At 40.9% G+C, this 17,216-nt stretch overlaps 1 protein-coding gene across 6 annotated transcripts in view; it reads left to right on the top strand.

Moving 5' to 3' along the window:
* The window catches only part of COL12A1 (collagen type XII alpha 1 chain), a 133,882-nt gene that overhangs the window by 18,610 nt on the left and 98,056 nt on the right, over window positions 1-17,216 (top strand). For 4 of the 6 annotated variants that reach the window (XM_090035007.1, XM_090035023.1, XM_090035017.1 and 1 more), the window contains exons 8-13: window positions 93-266; window positions 991-1,281; window positions 1,519-2,121; window positions 2,940-3,212; window positions 5,536-5,808; window positions 9,297-9,569. The exons of the other annotated variants lie outside the window; for them this stretch is intronic. In XM_090035007.1, the coding sequence (XP_089891133.1) occupies window positions 93-266; window positions 991-1,281; window positions 1,519-2,121; window positions 2,940-3,212; window positions 5,536-5,808; window positions 9,297-9,569 (1,887 nt within the window). The remainder of the gene's footprint in view (window positions 1-92; window positions 267-990; window positions 1,282-1,518; window positions 2,122-2,939; window positions 3,213-5,535; window positions 5,809-9,296; window positions 9,570-17,216) is intronic. 6 annotated transcript variants of the gene reach the window in all.

Here is a 17,216-nt window from a genome sequence, read left to right as displayed (position 1 = left end):
TACTCCAACAAGCTTTAATACTTTAAAAGTAACCATAAGTAGAGCTAAGTAATATGTACACTTACAACATTCTTCCATGTCATAATTTTTAGGAATCAAAGCAGCAGATGCAAGAGAACTGAAACTAATAGCATCTCCACCTTCATTGAAGCATGTTTTTAATGTGCCTAATTTTGATGGAATTGTGGATATACAGAATGAAATAATTTTGCAAGTATGCTCAGGTGTTGATGAACAACTGGGTGAATTGGTTAGTGGAGAAGAAGGTGAGATCTTTTAAAAACCGTATTTTACTGGAATATAACCTGATATGGGAGGTTATACGTAATCTTTTTGTTTTAATAGCTCCATCAATTTTATAATTTACAGTTTATGTTTGGAAAACATATTTCTTCTCTATACATTTAAACATCAGAGTATATAGCACATGTAATGCTGAGTGAATATGAAGTATCTCCTGAAGTCCATAAGTCTAGGAGCAGCACAATAAGTTGTAGCTATCAAAGTCTGAGAATCTACATTTTGGTGCACTTCTTCCAAGTTGGTGGAAAAATATGCTAAAGAGAAAACTTAGTTGAAATTACCTGCATCTGAAAGGAATGGGTTGTGACATACTGCCCCACTTGTTATGCAGGGCAAGTCATCTTGAGTGAAGGGGCAGAACCTGTGGTTTGCCCAGAAGCCAAAAGCAAAAACTTTATGCCTCTATAAGGGTTAGCCTCTCCAAATAATGGCATTGTGGATTGATCTACTGTTATGGTTTCCAAACAGTGTCTGCATTTAAACTTTCTAATACATTTCCAGGAATTTACAAGGGAGTTTTATTTCACGCTTCATGCCATGTGATGCTTCCGCACGGTAGTAATGAGCTAATGTACATTCAGCATCTCATGTAGACACAGCCAGTTTGTTCTCAAAGTATGTAATAAAAATGTGAAAAATCCTGTTTATAATTGTATCTGACCATTAGGTTTGTTTTTAATATTTCAGTGGTAGAGTCTCCTTCAAACCTAGCGACAACCCAGATCTCATCAAAATCTATTAGGATTACTTGGGAGCCATCCACTAGCCAAATAACAGGCTACAGAGTGCAGTTCATTCCCATGATTGCTGGTGGGAAACAACATATATTGAGTGTGGGTCCTCAAACTACTGCTTTGAATGTAAAAGATCTTTCACCAGACACAGAATACCAGATTAATGTGTATGCAATGAGAGGACTGACAGCCAGTGAGCCAATTACCATAATGGAAAAAACACAACCAATAAAAGTTCAAGTGGGTAAGTTATTGACTGGATAATTTTCTGATAACAGATATTTTTAAAGACCTCTAAATGTCTCTTACAATAGCAGACCTTCATTTATTGTGAGAAATACTTTTAGTTAATGGAATTACTTTAACTGAAGCACATAATTTTGTGTGTGTAAACAATTGGTTAGTGGATAAGAAATACAGATGCAATAGAAGTGCCATGGCCTTGGAGATCTCTTATAGTTGTGGTTCTCTCTCTTTACAGAATGCTCACGTGGTGTGGATGTAAAAGCTGATGTTGTGCTTTTAGTGGATGGCTCCTACAGCATTGGCATCGCCAATTTTGTTAAAGTAAGGGCCTTTTTGGAAGTGTTAGTTAAAAGCTTTGAGATTTCACCTCAAAAAGTACAAATAAGTCTTGTCCAGTACAGCAGGGATCCCTATACGGAGTTTTCTTTGAACAGATACAACAGAGTTGAAGATATAATAAAGGCTATTAACACCTTCCCCTACAGAGGTGGATCTACAAACACAGGCAAAGCGATGACCTATGTGAGGGAGAAAGTATTTGTTACCAGCAGAGGATCAAGACCAAATGTACCAAGGGTCATGATTCTTATTACTGATGGAAAATCATCAGATGCCTTTAAAGAGCCAGCCATAAAATTAAGGGAGACAGATGTAGAAATATTTGCAGTTGGTGTTAAGGATGCAGTACGTTCAGAATTGGAAGCAATTGCCTCACCGCCAGCTGAAACCCATGTGTACACAGTGGAAGATTTTGATGCTTTCCAGAGAATATCTTTTGAACTCACCCAGTCTGTCTGCCTACGAATTGAGCAGGAACTGGCTGCTATACGGAAAAAATGTGAGTAATTATTACTACTTAGAGAAATACAAAAATGTAATGAAAATCTGAGACAAATATTACTTTCAGTTGCAATTAGGGAACTCTATTGATGCCAATGAAATTTGCTCTGGTGTAAACGAGGGCAGAATTTGACAGCTTTTAATAGCTACAATGAAGCTATTGAAATATAAAATGAATAGCATAATTTGGGGTAGGCAAGCAGAGCATTAGCTCAGGTGCTTACAGAAGCAGGGGAAGTGTGGGTGTGCCTATGACTATAGCAGCAGCAGATTTTCTGTGCTTGCTAGCGTACGCGCCAGAGATCCCAGGAGTGTGACTTAGTAATCTGGGAAACCCTGACTTTGCTTGCTCACTAGGGTGCTCCCTAGAGATCCTGGCAGCATGTCTTGGTAGGTGGGGAAAGCTGGGCAGGCATTCCTAGGGCCTGAGGGCATGATCTTGCCCAGGAATCCCTGGGGCATGCTGGACCAGGCTCCTCAAGCACCAGAGGAGCACGTCTCCTATCAACACCAGTGGGTGGAACAACAGGTGACATGATTCACCTGGTGAAGTGAACTGGATCAGCTGTACTGCAACATTTCCTGGCACAGTTGATCCACTTCATTTGGCAGTATCTGTTTCTACTCTCAGAGTTTATTGTAATAATTATGCCTACATAAAAATTTATGACAATCATTTCTGCACATAAAAAAAAAATCTCTTTTGAATGAATAAAATCAGCTGATTTAAGGAGTAGTTTTAGTAGACTTTGCAGGGCCTTAACATTTTTTAAAATAACCATAATAGCTATTCTATCCGTTTTTATTTTTGTACAGCTTATCTCCCTGCAAGGAATTTGGTTTTCTCTGATGTGACATCTAACAGTTTCAAAGTGGGCTGGTCTCCAGCGGGCTCTGAGGTTTTGTCCTATCTAGTTAAATACAAGGTGGCTGTTGGTGGAGAGGATTTCATTATTTCAGTACCAGCATCTAGTACTAGCTCAGTTCTCACAAATTTACTGCCTGAAACTACATATGCAGTCAGTGTGATTTCAGAATATGAAGATGGTGATGGTCCTTCCTTGGATGGGGAAGAAACAACCTTAGAAGGTAACTTTCCCATTATTCTCAGCCACAAACAGGTCACACGTTCAAATAACTGTTTGCTTTTTTTGAAAAAATTTGTATATGAGGAATACCAAGCTAATTCTGAAATATAGTACTGGTATGTGGGATAAGACTGGCATAAGGGTGTTCCTGTTCCTTTTAGTAAAGATAAAAATTCCAGTATATGACAACTATTAAGATTGAAATTTAATTTGTTTCAGTGTTTCCCGGATGTTGTGTTGTTCCGAGGTTGTAGTGTCTTCTCCAATACACTGTGGTGATATATATGGATAATTTTCATAGATATTTAATTATTGAAGCACCAATCTAACTAAGAGTTACCATATTCTTTAATATATTCCTTTGAATGCAAGATGCCCTTGAATTAAAGATGCACCCAAATTTTATGACTCGATTTAATTAAAAATAAGGCATCAAATATAGACAAGTTTACCATCATTCAATGTCTATGGTGTATATAAGAGTTTTCTTTTTTTTAACTTGAAAATGCAGGCCATTTTTAGAATAATTATTTAGTTTTGAAGACTGTGTCTTATATTCAAAGGATATACCTGTGCTTCAGTGCTTCAGGTTACTAGATCTACATTTTTTACAGAAAAAAGGCTGGTTTATAAAATAGAATAAAGAATTGTCATTCTTAAATGGAAAAGACTTACTGGACCTGATCCTGTAGTTCATCTATTATACCTATTACTTCATTTCATATGGTTACTTTTGACCTTTGCCATATATAAGATTCTATGCAATCAAAGGAAATAACATGAAAAGTAATTTCATTTTATTTTTCCTTAGGATTGATTAAAATTGGATTGGGAGAAGAGTAGTGTAGCAGATGTTGATTTTATCCTGTGTACGTGTGCACGTATGCATGAGAGAGAGAGAATAGTTTATCCCCCTATATCTTTTTCTTAAGAAACCAATTTCTTAAAATATTTTCTTGTCTGATATTGTAGACAGATTTTAACTGGGAAGAAAAGACAGGCTAAGCAGCTTTACTAAAAATGAGGCATCAATAATATACTTCATTTTGTGACTAATGCTGCATTTTAAAAAGTTCACAATCTTGATGTGATGAAATCCTGACAGTTTTTAGAAGTCCCACTAATGGATTGTAAACGTCAATAGCTCTGCATGCTGCGTTGGCTAACAGCTTGGGTCAAACAGTTGGTTTCTTGATAACTGATTTTAGCCTTAGTGTGCTACAGAATTTTAAATCTGGTGTTATTTTTATGTCAGGTAAAAATAAAAGTATTTTGTTTGTATAAAAGTAAGGTTTTTATTGTTACAGTTGAAAACAGATCTTTAATTGAATGACAAAGAACAATATTTATGGCAGGCAGATGTTCACATTAAATTAGTTATGAAAGAGGAACCACACACTAAGAGCATTTGAGCATTTAGTAAATGTTAAAGGGCAGAATTTGTTTTTAAAAGCATGTGTCCAAACTCTCAATGACTTCTGGGCAACAAATGATGCATTTTGGCCATAGCATTTGTGGGAAAGTGTTAAATTCTGCTCTGCAACATCCATCCAGTCATGCCAGATGGTCTGAGTAGAAGCCATAATTTATGTCAAGGAGCAGGATAGATAAACAGATCTCTTTTAGGGCAGCACGCATTTTTACGTTGTTAGGTTAGTGATCTAATTAGACTTCTTTAAATGCTCAATAAAATGTTTAAAATAGAAGCGTAAAATTTTTTATTAATTAGGAACATTAACTTAAGGAGACCCATTGGTTCCAATGTCCTTTAACTTTCAAGAATCTTTGAAAGTTTGTGGTAGGATAAACATTGATGAATGGTGATTGGACAGAAGTACATGACCGCAACTAAAGCTGCACAATAATGCATCTAAGTAGGCAATCTCTTGTTTCAAGAAGTTTCCTTCCAGTGTCCTCAACTGTACTGAGTACAGTTTTTTCTACCTCTATTAAAAGACAATATTCGATAACCAAATAGCTTTTTCATTTAATGTGGTTGTATAGCACAGGTTTTACCATATTCATGTTGGGAGAGAATATTGTTATAGCTTACACTTGAGCCCTAGTTCTAAGATTTCAGATGAGACTAGTGATTCTGGGTACCTGATCTGAGACATGTTCATGAGCCCTGATTTTTCAGAAAGACCTGTTTGAAAACAAGGCATTTATAAGGTTTCTCATACTGGGCACTTGCTATATGAGGCATCTTTTAGGCTTTGGTTTGGATACACTGTTTCTGGTAAACTTGGAGCTAATAAACATTTTATTCTACATACAGGTTGATTTAAAGACAACCAATTATAAATTATATATCTTTTTTGTAGTTAAAGGGGCTCCTCGAAACTTAAGGATAACAGATGAAACTACAGATAGTTTTAAAGTTGGTTGGACGCCGGCTCCCGGGAATGTGCTAAGGTATAGGCTTGTATATAGGCCAGCTACAGAAGGAGAAAGGAAACAAATAACCATCTCAGCAAATGAAAGATCTACAACTTTACAGAACTTGCTTCCAGATACAAGATATGACGTCTCTCTTATTCCTGAGTATCAGTCTGGGCCTGGCAATTCGTTGAATGGATATGGAAAAACTGAAGAGGGTATGTGATAAATATTGAGATTGTAGTATTGCTTGAGAAGAGTGTAGTGCATGCTGACATGTTGAAAAAAGCATAACTAACATGAAAGTAATTCATAAGTTCCTTTCTCTTTTTTTGACATTGTCACTACTAAGGATAAATGATGAGTTTTGTAATTATGGAAGTTTGATTGAGAAACACTTCAGTATAATTACACCCTACAATTTAATTAAGTTTCTTTGGATCTTGACTTGTATATACGTTCTTGAATATGAACCTCCTAAAAAGGTCTGCTTTAGGCATAATACCCATATATAAGTAAAGCAAAGACAATAAAATGTATAAGTCATCAGTAACAAAAAATAGTAGCATCCTATTTGAAGGGTTTAAACTGGAAAGAAATACATGCAAGCCTAAAATTGTTTGTGTAATTTGAAAGCAGGTGACATGTCTTTTAGCTACTCTCTGCAAATTGATTATTTAAGGCCTGATCTTACATTCATTAAAATCAGTAGTAGACTTTACATTGGCTTGAAAAATTGTCAGGCTTAATATTTAAACAATTCTAAAAATGTTACCAGACTAAAATGTTAAATTTTAAGAGCAACTGGGTAATTAAGGCAGATTAGCAACTGGTCTATGACAGTTAAGGGACACTGAAATGTTGCATGTTGTCTGTGTCAGAAATTATATGTTTCTTTAGCTGCTGATGGGTGTGTAGCAAATATTCAAAAAGGCAATTTTAATATAAAAATTGAAATAAATTGAATAATTTGCAATTTATTCTTAATGAGAGACAAGGAACTGACTAATTAAATGTGATGAGCTAGTACTACCAGAGTATCTCTAATCTGTGCCTAGATAAATCATATATGATTTTTAATTAGGTCTTATGACTTTGGATGATATTAAATAACCTAGATAGTTCCTTTCTAGAGAACTAGTAATTATAAGCTCTTCAGGGCATGGGCCATTTGTTACTAAGGTTTATACATCATTATGTACTGTGATCCTGGCTGTAGTTGCTGAAAGCTCGGTTTGTGCTTACTAGGCCTGTGCGAAGCGGCTAGTATTCGCTTTGGATTCAGATTCAGCCAGTTCGGGGGACAGTGATTCGATTCAGTGATTTGAATCACTGTCGTGAATTGATTCGGCCGAATCTGATTTGGAGATTTGGCTGCTCCTGAATCTTCAAATCATGTAGGCTCCATCCCCCACCCAATCTCCCAGCCCTGTCTGGCCCCAGCTCCTGGCTTTTTGAAAAAAAGAAGCCCCACTGACTGGCTCCCGCTTGGCAGGAGGGTGATCTCCGCTGCTCCCCACCGCCCCATGCCACATGGGGGGCTCTGCCATGGGCCCCGTGACCCCTGCCTGCTTTCCCAGGCCTGTCGCATGGCTGTCCTGGCTGCCCCAGCTCCCAGTCCTTTAAAAAAAAAAAAAAAAAAAAAAGCTCTGACTCACCAGCTCCTGCAAGGTTGGGGGTGATCCCTGCTGCCCCGCACTGCATGGGGGGCTCTTCCATGAGCCCCCATAATCCCCGAAGCTGTTTCAGTAGCTGGCGAGTGTGGGTTTTTTTGTTTTATTTAATGGGCCAGGAGCTGGGGTGGGCAGGGCAGACATGGGGGGTGCTGGGACAGCGGGTGGGGGCTGGGGGGCTCTCAGGAGGGCTGGGGGAGTGGGCATGTAATGGGCCCTGGCAGGGGTCCCCCCATGATCACCTCTGTACTTCTCCAGCTACTCCTCCTCCTCCCCCTCCCCCTATTTATCCATATGGAGTCTTGGTCCAGCTCCCTGCTCTAAGCAGGTGGGGACTGCCCTAATTGCTGAAGCTCTCCGAATCTTTTCCAAATAGATTTGGAGAACTTTGAATTGATTCAGAACTTTTAATTGGCCCCCTGATACAATTCAGTTTTGGAGATTTGGCCACCAAATTGGGCTGAATCTCCTCTGAATTGAATCAGCACCTGAAGCGTTGCACAACCCTAGTGCTTAACCTATATTGCAGAACTCAGTACTTTTGAATGGTTTTTAAAGTGTTTCTTGGTATTGTTGCATCTTCTTATAGATGACTCACTATGCTTCTGTACTTAATACACTGAGGGATAATGAAAAAGTAATTTTTCAATATTAACACAGGATTAAATTTTTTTTTTGTGCTCATATTTCATGTCTTATAAAATAATAGATACATTTATGGAAGGACACCAATGGAAGCTGTGCATGAAGATGGATGGAAACAAATAGCCCTTCCTGGTTCCTCCTTTTTTAAAATTATTGATAGTCTTGGAGTTGATTCTATAGCTGCTGACTTCATTGGTGCTGGGCACATCTACATGATATGCTTTACTGCTCAATAGACTAATCTACTGCTCAGTAAAGCATCACTACCTACACATTTGCAGCATTTACTGTGCTGTAAATGTAGTCTACTGCATGGTTGGCTAGTACCTGTAGATGCAGGTAGTAGATTTACTGCACATCACACATACAGACAGCTGATTGAGAGCAAACTGCTTCCAATTAGCCCAGGCATCAGTGAGTAGGGAAACTGTCCCCTGCTCCCAGCAGCTGCTTGCCTCTCAGCCCTGTGCCCCAGTCGGAAGATCAGGGTAGAGGCTGGGAAACAGTTTCTTGTTCCAGGCAACTGCCTGCCTCCCAGCCCCATGCCTTGATTGACAGAATCTGGTTCTACTGGAGGTGAAGATGCGGAAGGGAGTATGCTGTCATGACCACAGAAAAACTGTGACCAAATCATGGCTCTCAGTGTAGGTTTTTAGAATTAAGTCTCACATCTTGATAATTTCAAATATTTTAAATAATATCAAAAAGCTTTATTCCTCTTAGGAAATACTGTCTTTCAAAACTGCATTTAAAAGTGTCAACACAGTAACTGATGTTAGCAATGGGTTAAGAACCAAATGATTGTGCACTTCAAGATTTTATTTCAAGCATCAGGGCTATGGTCAGAGTTTAAGTGATAAACATGGTGGGCAGTGTTAAGTGCACATGGAGTCTTGAAGTCAACAAGGATTCATGACATTTTCTCAGTCTACTTTCCTGTGCAGTATCCAAGCTTCCATAATGAATTGGATAGTTATTTTTAAAAATGAATTTCAGCCACCGAGGATAGGAGCAATACAGTACATTTGTTTGGTTGTTTTTGTTTTTTTTTTTAGCAGTGGCATTGAAAAACTGAAAGAAAGATATAGATAAATATTTATTAACTTGTTTGGTTCAAATGTTGCAATCTTTATTCAAACATAATAAACATGGATGCAGATGGCAATAAGAACTAATGGATTTTGTGCTAGAGTTTTGTATTTCCCTCATCGGTCTCCTATCTTAACTTATGATTATTTTCAAAATGAAACAAAATACTTTTTGAGTATTGTAAACTCAAGGGAAAAGTTCTTAAAAGGTGTATATCATCTTTGTTTTAATGATGGTAACAACCCAAAGAAACCTAAGTTACTTCATGATATATTCCCAATGTCTTTTACCATGTGTAGTCCGAGGAAATCCAAGAGATCTGAGAGTTTCTGATCCTACAACATCCACATTAAAGTTATCTTGGACTGCAGCCCCTGGCAAAGTGCAACGGTATCTTGTCACATACACTCCGGTGGCAGGAGGTGAAACCAAAGAGGTGACCACAAGGGGTGACACCACCAATACCGTGCTGAGAGGGTTAGATGAAGGCACTAGGTATGCAGTGTCTGTGTCTGCCTTGTATGCCTCGGGAGCAGGGGAGGCCATTCATGGAGAAGGAGAAACACGTGAAGGTAATTATTTTTAGATTTTGTACAAATATTTGTTCAAATGGTTACATTTGAGATGTTCAATGGTGCACTGATTTCTCTTATTTTCTGTAGAAGTAAAACTGTGACTGAAGTGTACGGATAACAAACCTTGCTCCTTCCCTTTATTTTCTTCCTCATGAACCAAACGTAACTGCAGTCCTTCTACTCAAACAGCACAAGGACTGTTGGAATATAGTGAGTGCTGGAGAGGAAAAGGGAGGGATTGGGAGTGGGACTGGGGAAGGATCATATTGGGTGTTTATAGACGTGCTTAGGCAGGGGTGCTTTATTTAAATCGGCTCCAAGAGCTGCTCTAACTAAAGTGCCTGGACTGTCATGTGTATCGGTGTCCCCATGCTGAAAAATGGTGACTGGGGGGAGAGGGGGGGAGCAGAATGGAGGGACGCTTTTAACTAAAGCTTGTTGAATGAGCTTTAGCTAAAGTGCCCCGCCACCATTTTTCAGCACAAGAGCACTGATACACGTGATGCTGGAGTCTGCTCAGTTAATTTAGTCTGCTCTGACGTGGTATAATTACAGCACATCAGAGCAGATTCCCTACACATATATAGGCACCTATCATGCCTGCTGAGAGAGTGTGGTGCAGCGGCTACATGTAACTAACAAAAGCAAGAATTAGGAAATGAATGTTAACAGGGGACTGGCAGGAGTAACTAGCAACCACAGGTTTTCTTGGAGGAATGGAAGGCTGCTGTCACACTGCATTAGAGTGGAGAACTTCCCAGGTATAGCAGCTGCTTCTTGCTTGGAACATGTGCATTGCCATCACTAAATAGTCAGAAGTGTGGGAAATCCTTTCTCTTAGACCATAAAGAGGGAGCTCAATAAATGTTCTGTCTGGCTAAGTGTGTGTTATAGAGACATGAACGACTGGTACCCTCTGAGACTGGGGGCACCATTTGTAGGCAGCAGAGGCAAGCAGGAACTGCCTGCAGACACCAGTGGCAAGATGTGGCGGGGCGGTGAGTGGGGACTGCCTAGAGATGCCAATGGTGGAAGTAGTGAGCAACGACTGCCTGCAGATGCCAGTGGCGAGGGCAGGTGGGGGTGGCGAGGGCGGGTGGCGACTGCCTGCAGATGCCGGTGGCGAGGGCGGGTGGCGACTGCCTGCAGATGCCGGTGGCGAGGGCGGGTGGCGACTGCCTGCAGATGCCAGTGGTGAGGGCGGGTGGTGACTGCCTGCAGAAGCTGGCAGTGGTGGCAGCTAATCTCAGGGGGTCACGTGCCCCCTGCTACGAGTTGCCTATGTAGGCAGGCAAGGTTCTTTGAGTAGATGTGATATCTTTTATTAGACCAACTGAATTAGATGCATCTTACTTTTGAGGCAGAACTCACCCACTGAAGTTAATGAAACTATACCAGGGATGAATTTGACCATTAGTTTAAGTTTTTGTTTATGCCATGGGTAAAACAAACTTTTGTAAACAGGAAACCACACAGTTTGTAAAATATAGTATTGCACACACTGTGCTACTGTGTACTGTGTGCTTATCATGAGACCCCTAGAAGGTCAAATAAATGTAGTCCAGTGTAGTTCACATTCAAACCATAAACTAGAAGAAAATTGTCAAGCTCACTCTTGAACACTGAGGGCTCTGCTTATTTATGCTTATGCTCTTTTAGGCTGTTCATGCAGAAGAAAGGGATTTTAGTGTAAATGAGCACAAGAGCATTATCTAGATTGGTCACTTAGGTATCTTTACGTCAGTATTGCAACACCTAGAATGTAGGTATCTAGTCCTAGAATTTCAGCCCATGTGGATGAGGCTGGGGACCTAAGATCCCTAGAGAGTTAACTGAGAGAATTAGGTGCTGCCAAAGGACACTTGAGAAAAGTTGGAAGCTCCGGAGCCAGCCAACAGGAGATGCTAAGCAGAGGGTATGTCTGAATTTGTGTCTCTCTGTGGAATTTTGGAGTATATCTACACTGCAGTGGCAAAAAATCACTTTTACCACTGAGGCAATAAATGCTGCCTACCAGCTCTCACCCTTTGTGCATCATCTCAGAAATGAGGTTGTGAAGATGTGCTGGGATGTCCCTGGCATCACCCCCAACATAGCCAATACCATGCTCCACAGCTGTGGCATCCTCATTGCCTCATTTCTGGAATTGATTTGTCTAGAGGATGGCAGGTGGGTAGAGTGTATTTCCTTGGCAGCAAGACTGAGATTTCTGCTTTCAGATTGTAGACATATCCTTAGGTGCCTGAGTTGGAGCTGTATATAAGGTACTTCCATTCACTCAAGAGTTCCATTCACTATGTACAGAGTACATAGTCCCTCTACTACGGGTAGACGCCTAACCAACTGGTAGGGGTGCTGCTTGACCATCTTTTGCACAATAGTGCTATAGTTAAATAGAGAGACCTAGGTAGAAGCTTTCCTCAGCATGAGATTATTCAAAACCACTTCTCACTTCCCAGGAGAGTGCACTAATCAGTAGGCTATGAAGCAGTCTGAGGTGGGTGAATCCTCTGTACTGAAGAAACTCTGCAGAAAGGAAGGCAAGAGAAATGGGATCAGAAGGAGCGTAGGCAAAATGGAATCTGACTATAGCCCAGTGATGAGGGCCTTCTTCAGGGAGATGGAAGCCCTGGATTCCAACCCTTCTCTCAGGACTGTTTATGAATTTTCATTAGACCTTCGCTGATGAAAAGCAGAAATAATCCTGAGAGCAGGCACTAGAACCCAGGTGACTTTTTGGCTGCTGGAGCAGAGCCTTTCTGGAGCTTGGCGTTTTAGAACTCCGCTTTCTGTGTTCTGCCTAAGTCCTGTCGAGGCGCCTTTGGGACAATTCTGGATTTATACAAACAGCCCTAAAAAGGCACTTATTAAGCCATTTTACAATAAACATGAATAAACAGGAATCATTTTATATCAGTTAGTTAATGAAATGCCCTTGCATTTGCCTCAGTTTCTAAGCTACAAAGATAGTCAAGCTAACCTCAAGTAAAAACAGTTTATTTATACTTGGATGGCTTACCTATCTGTTTGGTGATAAAAATAGCATAGACCTTAAATTCTAGAGAAATAAACTGATCAAAAAAGAAAAGCCCAAATCCACACCTAAATTAATTAAAAAAAATACATTTATGGTCCTTTTTCTCTTGGGAAAGAGTTTGGAATATTTTTTCCAGTTATTTGTGTTTTCTCTTTCTTGGTAGCGTTTAAGAAATCAAAAGGTTCACAGGGAGGTTGAAACATTTCCAAAAGCACTAAACACAACGAGGACCAAAAGACTTTGTTCTACTGAGGATCTTATTATGGGTTACTTGATGTCTTTAGCATGTGAATTCTCACATGGCGCCAGCCTTATTTGCCACTTCAATTCATTATAATATCAAAGAAACAGTTACTGAGTTTGAATGTTACAACCACAGCAGCTGACAGCTGTGGTGCTTAGTATAAAAATGAAAAGTTTAGGGATAAAAAAGTTGGAAAAATACTAGAATAATTGAAGAAAGGTAAAAATAAGGAAGCAATGCTATGTCCAGTTATTGTTTAGCGGTGATGGCAGGAAATGGAAAATTGCAACACTTCAAATGGCTTCATGAGATTCTAATGAATAAGCAGTAGAGCCTATTTGTGACTTAATGTAGGTTGTTTTTTTACTTGTGTTCTCTTAGAAATATTTTGGATTATTTACTAATTCCTGTATGCTCGTCCTCCTCCTCCCCCTTACTCTCTCCTATAACATACAGTGGTTCTATAGTGCTTTCAGCCTTGTGGAACTGGTATATTCTTTCTGGGAGACTCCTTCAGGAAAAAAAACCACTCAGTTGTTGTGTCACTGTAGTTATCATTTACCATCTGGGAGCTCTCCCTGCTTTCCTTGCCTTGCCTTTTTATCTATTTTAGTAATCTGTATGCAGTTGCCTCATCCTTTTCTCTTCAAAACATTTCAGGGGTAAAGTTTGCCATGGAGCTTCAAATAATCTCAGCTATAAAATGTTTGCATAGCTAGCTGATCCATCCCAAGAATAAACACATTCCAGAAGATCAGTGTTTTATGAACTGTTCACAGTCAGTACAAAGCTAAGAATTTAGCAAGAGAAACTAGAAATCGGGGGCATATTACTACATACTGGGGTCATCTGCACATGCACTTTACTGCAGACTAGACTAATTAGTTCCACAGTAAAATGTTACTGCCTACATGTGGACACAGGAAATTAATCAACTCTGAACTCTGTTCAGGACAGTACTATCTTATGGCAGAGTAATTAACTGGGATGAAACACACATGTGGACAGTGTCTGCATGTATAAATTGCACCTGGTCAGCCCAAGCAGCAGGAAGCCAGACTTCTACCTGCTGCCTAGCGACACAGCTCCACACTTTCGGCACTCTTGTGCCCCAGGCAGTCCCTCCACTGCCCAGCGCCACCACCTAGAGCAGATTTGTCCAACATAAGGCCTGCAGGCTGCCATGCGGCCTGCCAAGCCATTTTCTGAGGCCCAAGGTGCTGCAATGGGAAACAGAATTAAACACTGTTTACTTTTGTTCCCACCCCTTGTCCCCCCATCCCCCACCCCCTCAGCAGCTTCCTAATGGCTGATGAAGGGCTGGGGAAGGGACAAGGTTCCCACACACACCGTGTCAGCTTGACGTTGCCAACGCGATGCGGCTCCTCCCTCCCCTCATTTCATGGTGTCCCTTCCTAGCCCCACCCCTCCCTTCCTCATCTGCATGCTGGTCCTGCCCCGTGCCAGTCTGCACCGGCTGCACAAGCTGGAGCAGGTCGCGGTGCAGTGGGTGGGCAGGCGCGGGGGTGCGGATGCTGGCTCGTAGTGATGCTGCGGTTGGGCCCACAGGAGATGCTGCTGCTGTGGCTGTTGGGGTGGGAAGCCAGAGCCACTCCCATCTCCCCACATCCCCCTGCACCCACAGACATCATGCTGGGGGTGGTGAGTCGTGCACCCCAGGGAAGGAGGGACCCCGCCAGTCAGGCTTGGGCTGCCCCAGGGGAGAGGGATCAGGGGAGTGTCCCTGCATGTCCTGCACCCCCCTGTAGGGTCCCCACATGTCCCCCTGGATGCTGAGCCCAGGCATGCAGGTGTGGGAGTATCATCAAGGCTGCCCAGGTGGCAGGGAAGACATGGCAGTGTCAGGTGGCGCCCCTTGACCCCTGCGCCCCTAGGCCGCAGCTGGACTGGACAGGCCACATGAGCACCCGCTCCTGCCCCGCCCGGCTGAATGTTACCCCGAAGGAGCGCCTGCAGATAAGAAATTAAAGATCTGTGATGCATTTCAATCAAGTATTTGAAAACTAAGAGGCATGAAACCATGGTAATAGAAAGCTCTGCTGACCTTTGGAAAAATCAGATCCCTGCAACAATTCTCTGGAGTAAATACAGCAAGATGTCAAGAAAGGTTTTGCGTTCAAAAATGATTTTTACCCCTCTGCAGATTGTAGCTTTCCATGTGGACAAAGGCAGGGAATTAAGGGTGCAGTGGGGTGGTACGCTCCTCTCCAGCACTGCTAGGGGATTGTTGAAAATAAAACAGTGTTACTAGACCAAATTGTTTTTAGTTGGATTTTAAACCACATTTCTAGACCCATTTCATTGTCATCACCTGCAACTTCATTGGTGTTAAAGGTCATGTGACATCACTTCCTGATGTGAAACTGATTCCTGTGAGGTCTTTAAATATGGCTCGCCGGCCCACTGGGTGGTACAAAGTTCATGATCCGGCCCCACGTTCAAAAAGGTTGGACACCTCTGACCTAGAGTCTGGGGCTGAGCCCCCAGGTTTACTTCCAGCCTTGGCCTGCTCCACTCCAGCTCAGATTTTGCTGTCTGAGGTGCATGTGTAAATGCTGCACCCATAAGCAGTGTACTTTGGCTTAAACAGCTTCTGAGTTTATTGCTTCACATTAGTTGCTCATGTAGACATAGGCAATTCATGTTGATGACAAGGGTTTCTTCCTTACTGTTTTTTTAGGGAGGATGGGAGGGAGCTTTGTGTCCCTTCTGCCCATGGAACAAGCAGGGTACTTTTGTACCCTGATAATGCAGTTCTCAGAGATTCAGAAAGGTCTATTTTGCTCTTTGTATAGCATCTTTCAGCTGATGGATGACTTTCTCAGTAGTTCTGGACTAGGATCCACACATGAAAAGTTACAACAGTTAATATTTCTTGAAACGATGTCATCCATTAACAGGATAACTACAGGCTGCAAAAGAAGGGGAATATGCTATAAACATCTCCAACCTTCCTCCCAAAATATAAGGAAGTCTGATACCCCAGAAGCTTTTTCGCCTGTGCTTTTGTAGGTTTCTAGGGAAGGACGCATCCTGACTTCCCCAATCAGAATCCTATTGTTTATATTACTTTACCTTAGCTACAGCTTAATGAAATCCTGTTGACCTTTCAGTTAAGCTGAAATCAAAGCTGCTGGTATTATTATTCCTTATTTTTAGTGGGATATGATATATAACTGGTTCAAAATTAAGAACAAAATAGAAATGTAGGAAAATTCTCCTTGTTTTCCCTAAGTGACTCCCATGGGGTTTCCATTTTATTTTGTTACATGAACTTAGCCAAACCACATGTCATGCAGCAGGAATTGGATATAATGGTAAACACAGTAAGTGTGGTGAGTGGAAATCCAGTAGATGGCTAACAATCAATTGTTTCTGACAGCTACTGTTTTTCTAATCGGTTTTCCCCTAGGAGAGGAGGTGGTAAGAACATGCCTGGTAAATGTTTCCTTTTCTGCCCAGAGGCATATTTTCAGATGACAAGAACACACTGTATATTAGCTGTTTAACAGATTAACCTCAACTGATTATAGGTTGCAGTTTTAAAATAAATAAAACATTATTGCTAGATATGCAGTCTACACATATAGGTTTAATCGTAATCCCACTTTCAAAGATGAAGATCTATTGTATGGGTGCTCAGTTTGCTTGAAGTTAGATATGTTCTAACACAGCTTTAAGAATATTACAATTGCTGGCTCCAAGGGTGAATGTATTAGAATTCTAAAAGCAGAGGATTTCATTACCATTTTCAAAATGAACTCCAGAGCAATTTAACAAAAAAGTATTTGTGTCTGTTTTTCAGAGCAAAATACAAAGAGACAGATTCTGATTTGACTTGCATCAGAGTAATGAGATGTAATTAGCCATGTTAGTCTGAAGTCAAGTAAAAGGCAGGGTAGATTTGCACCTTATACGTTAACCAAAGTGTGTGTGGGTGTGGGTGTGTATACCCACACACATGTCCCTAAAAGTTTCTGATATATATTGCAAGCTTTTGTGAGCTGAAGCTCACTTCATCAGATGGTGTGAAAAGACATGCACAAAGCTATGCACCAGAGTAATTCCAAAGTAACTTGGCTGATGTTAGTGAAATTACTGGGCTAGAGTATCTCATGGAGTAAACTGATGCAGCTTCATTGAAATAACAGATATTGCTCCTTTGGATTCCTTCCAACCCTATGATTCCATGAAATGGAGCTGTGCCAGGTTACATTAGCAGAAATGTAAGCCCATTGTGTTTTCTACCTGATTACCGACCCCTGTAGGTCTGCAATCAGAATCTGACCCAGTAATTTTAATGCAGATTATATTCAGTTTAAACAACAAGTTCCATACTTAA

The sequence above is a fragment of the Crocodylus siamensis genome, chromosome 1 (genome assembly GCF_052110815.1).
Source record: "Crocodylus siamensis isolate JL-2025a chromosome 1, ASM5211081v1, whole genome shotgun sequence".
In the NCBI taxonomy this organism is placed as follows: domain Eukaryota; kingdom Metazoa; phylum Chordata; order Crocodylia; family Crocodylidae; genus Crocodylus; species Crocodylus siamensis.
Note: the sequence above shows the minus strand (reverse complement) of the source record. Positions and strands in the feature narration are given on the sequence as shown.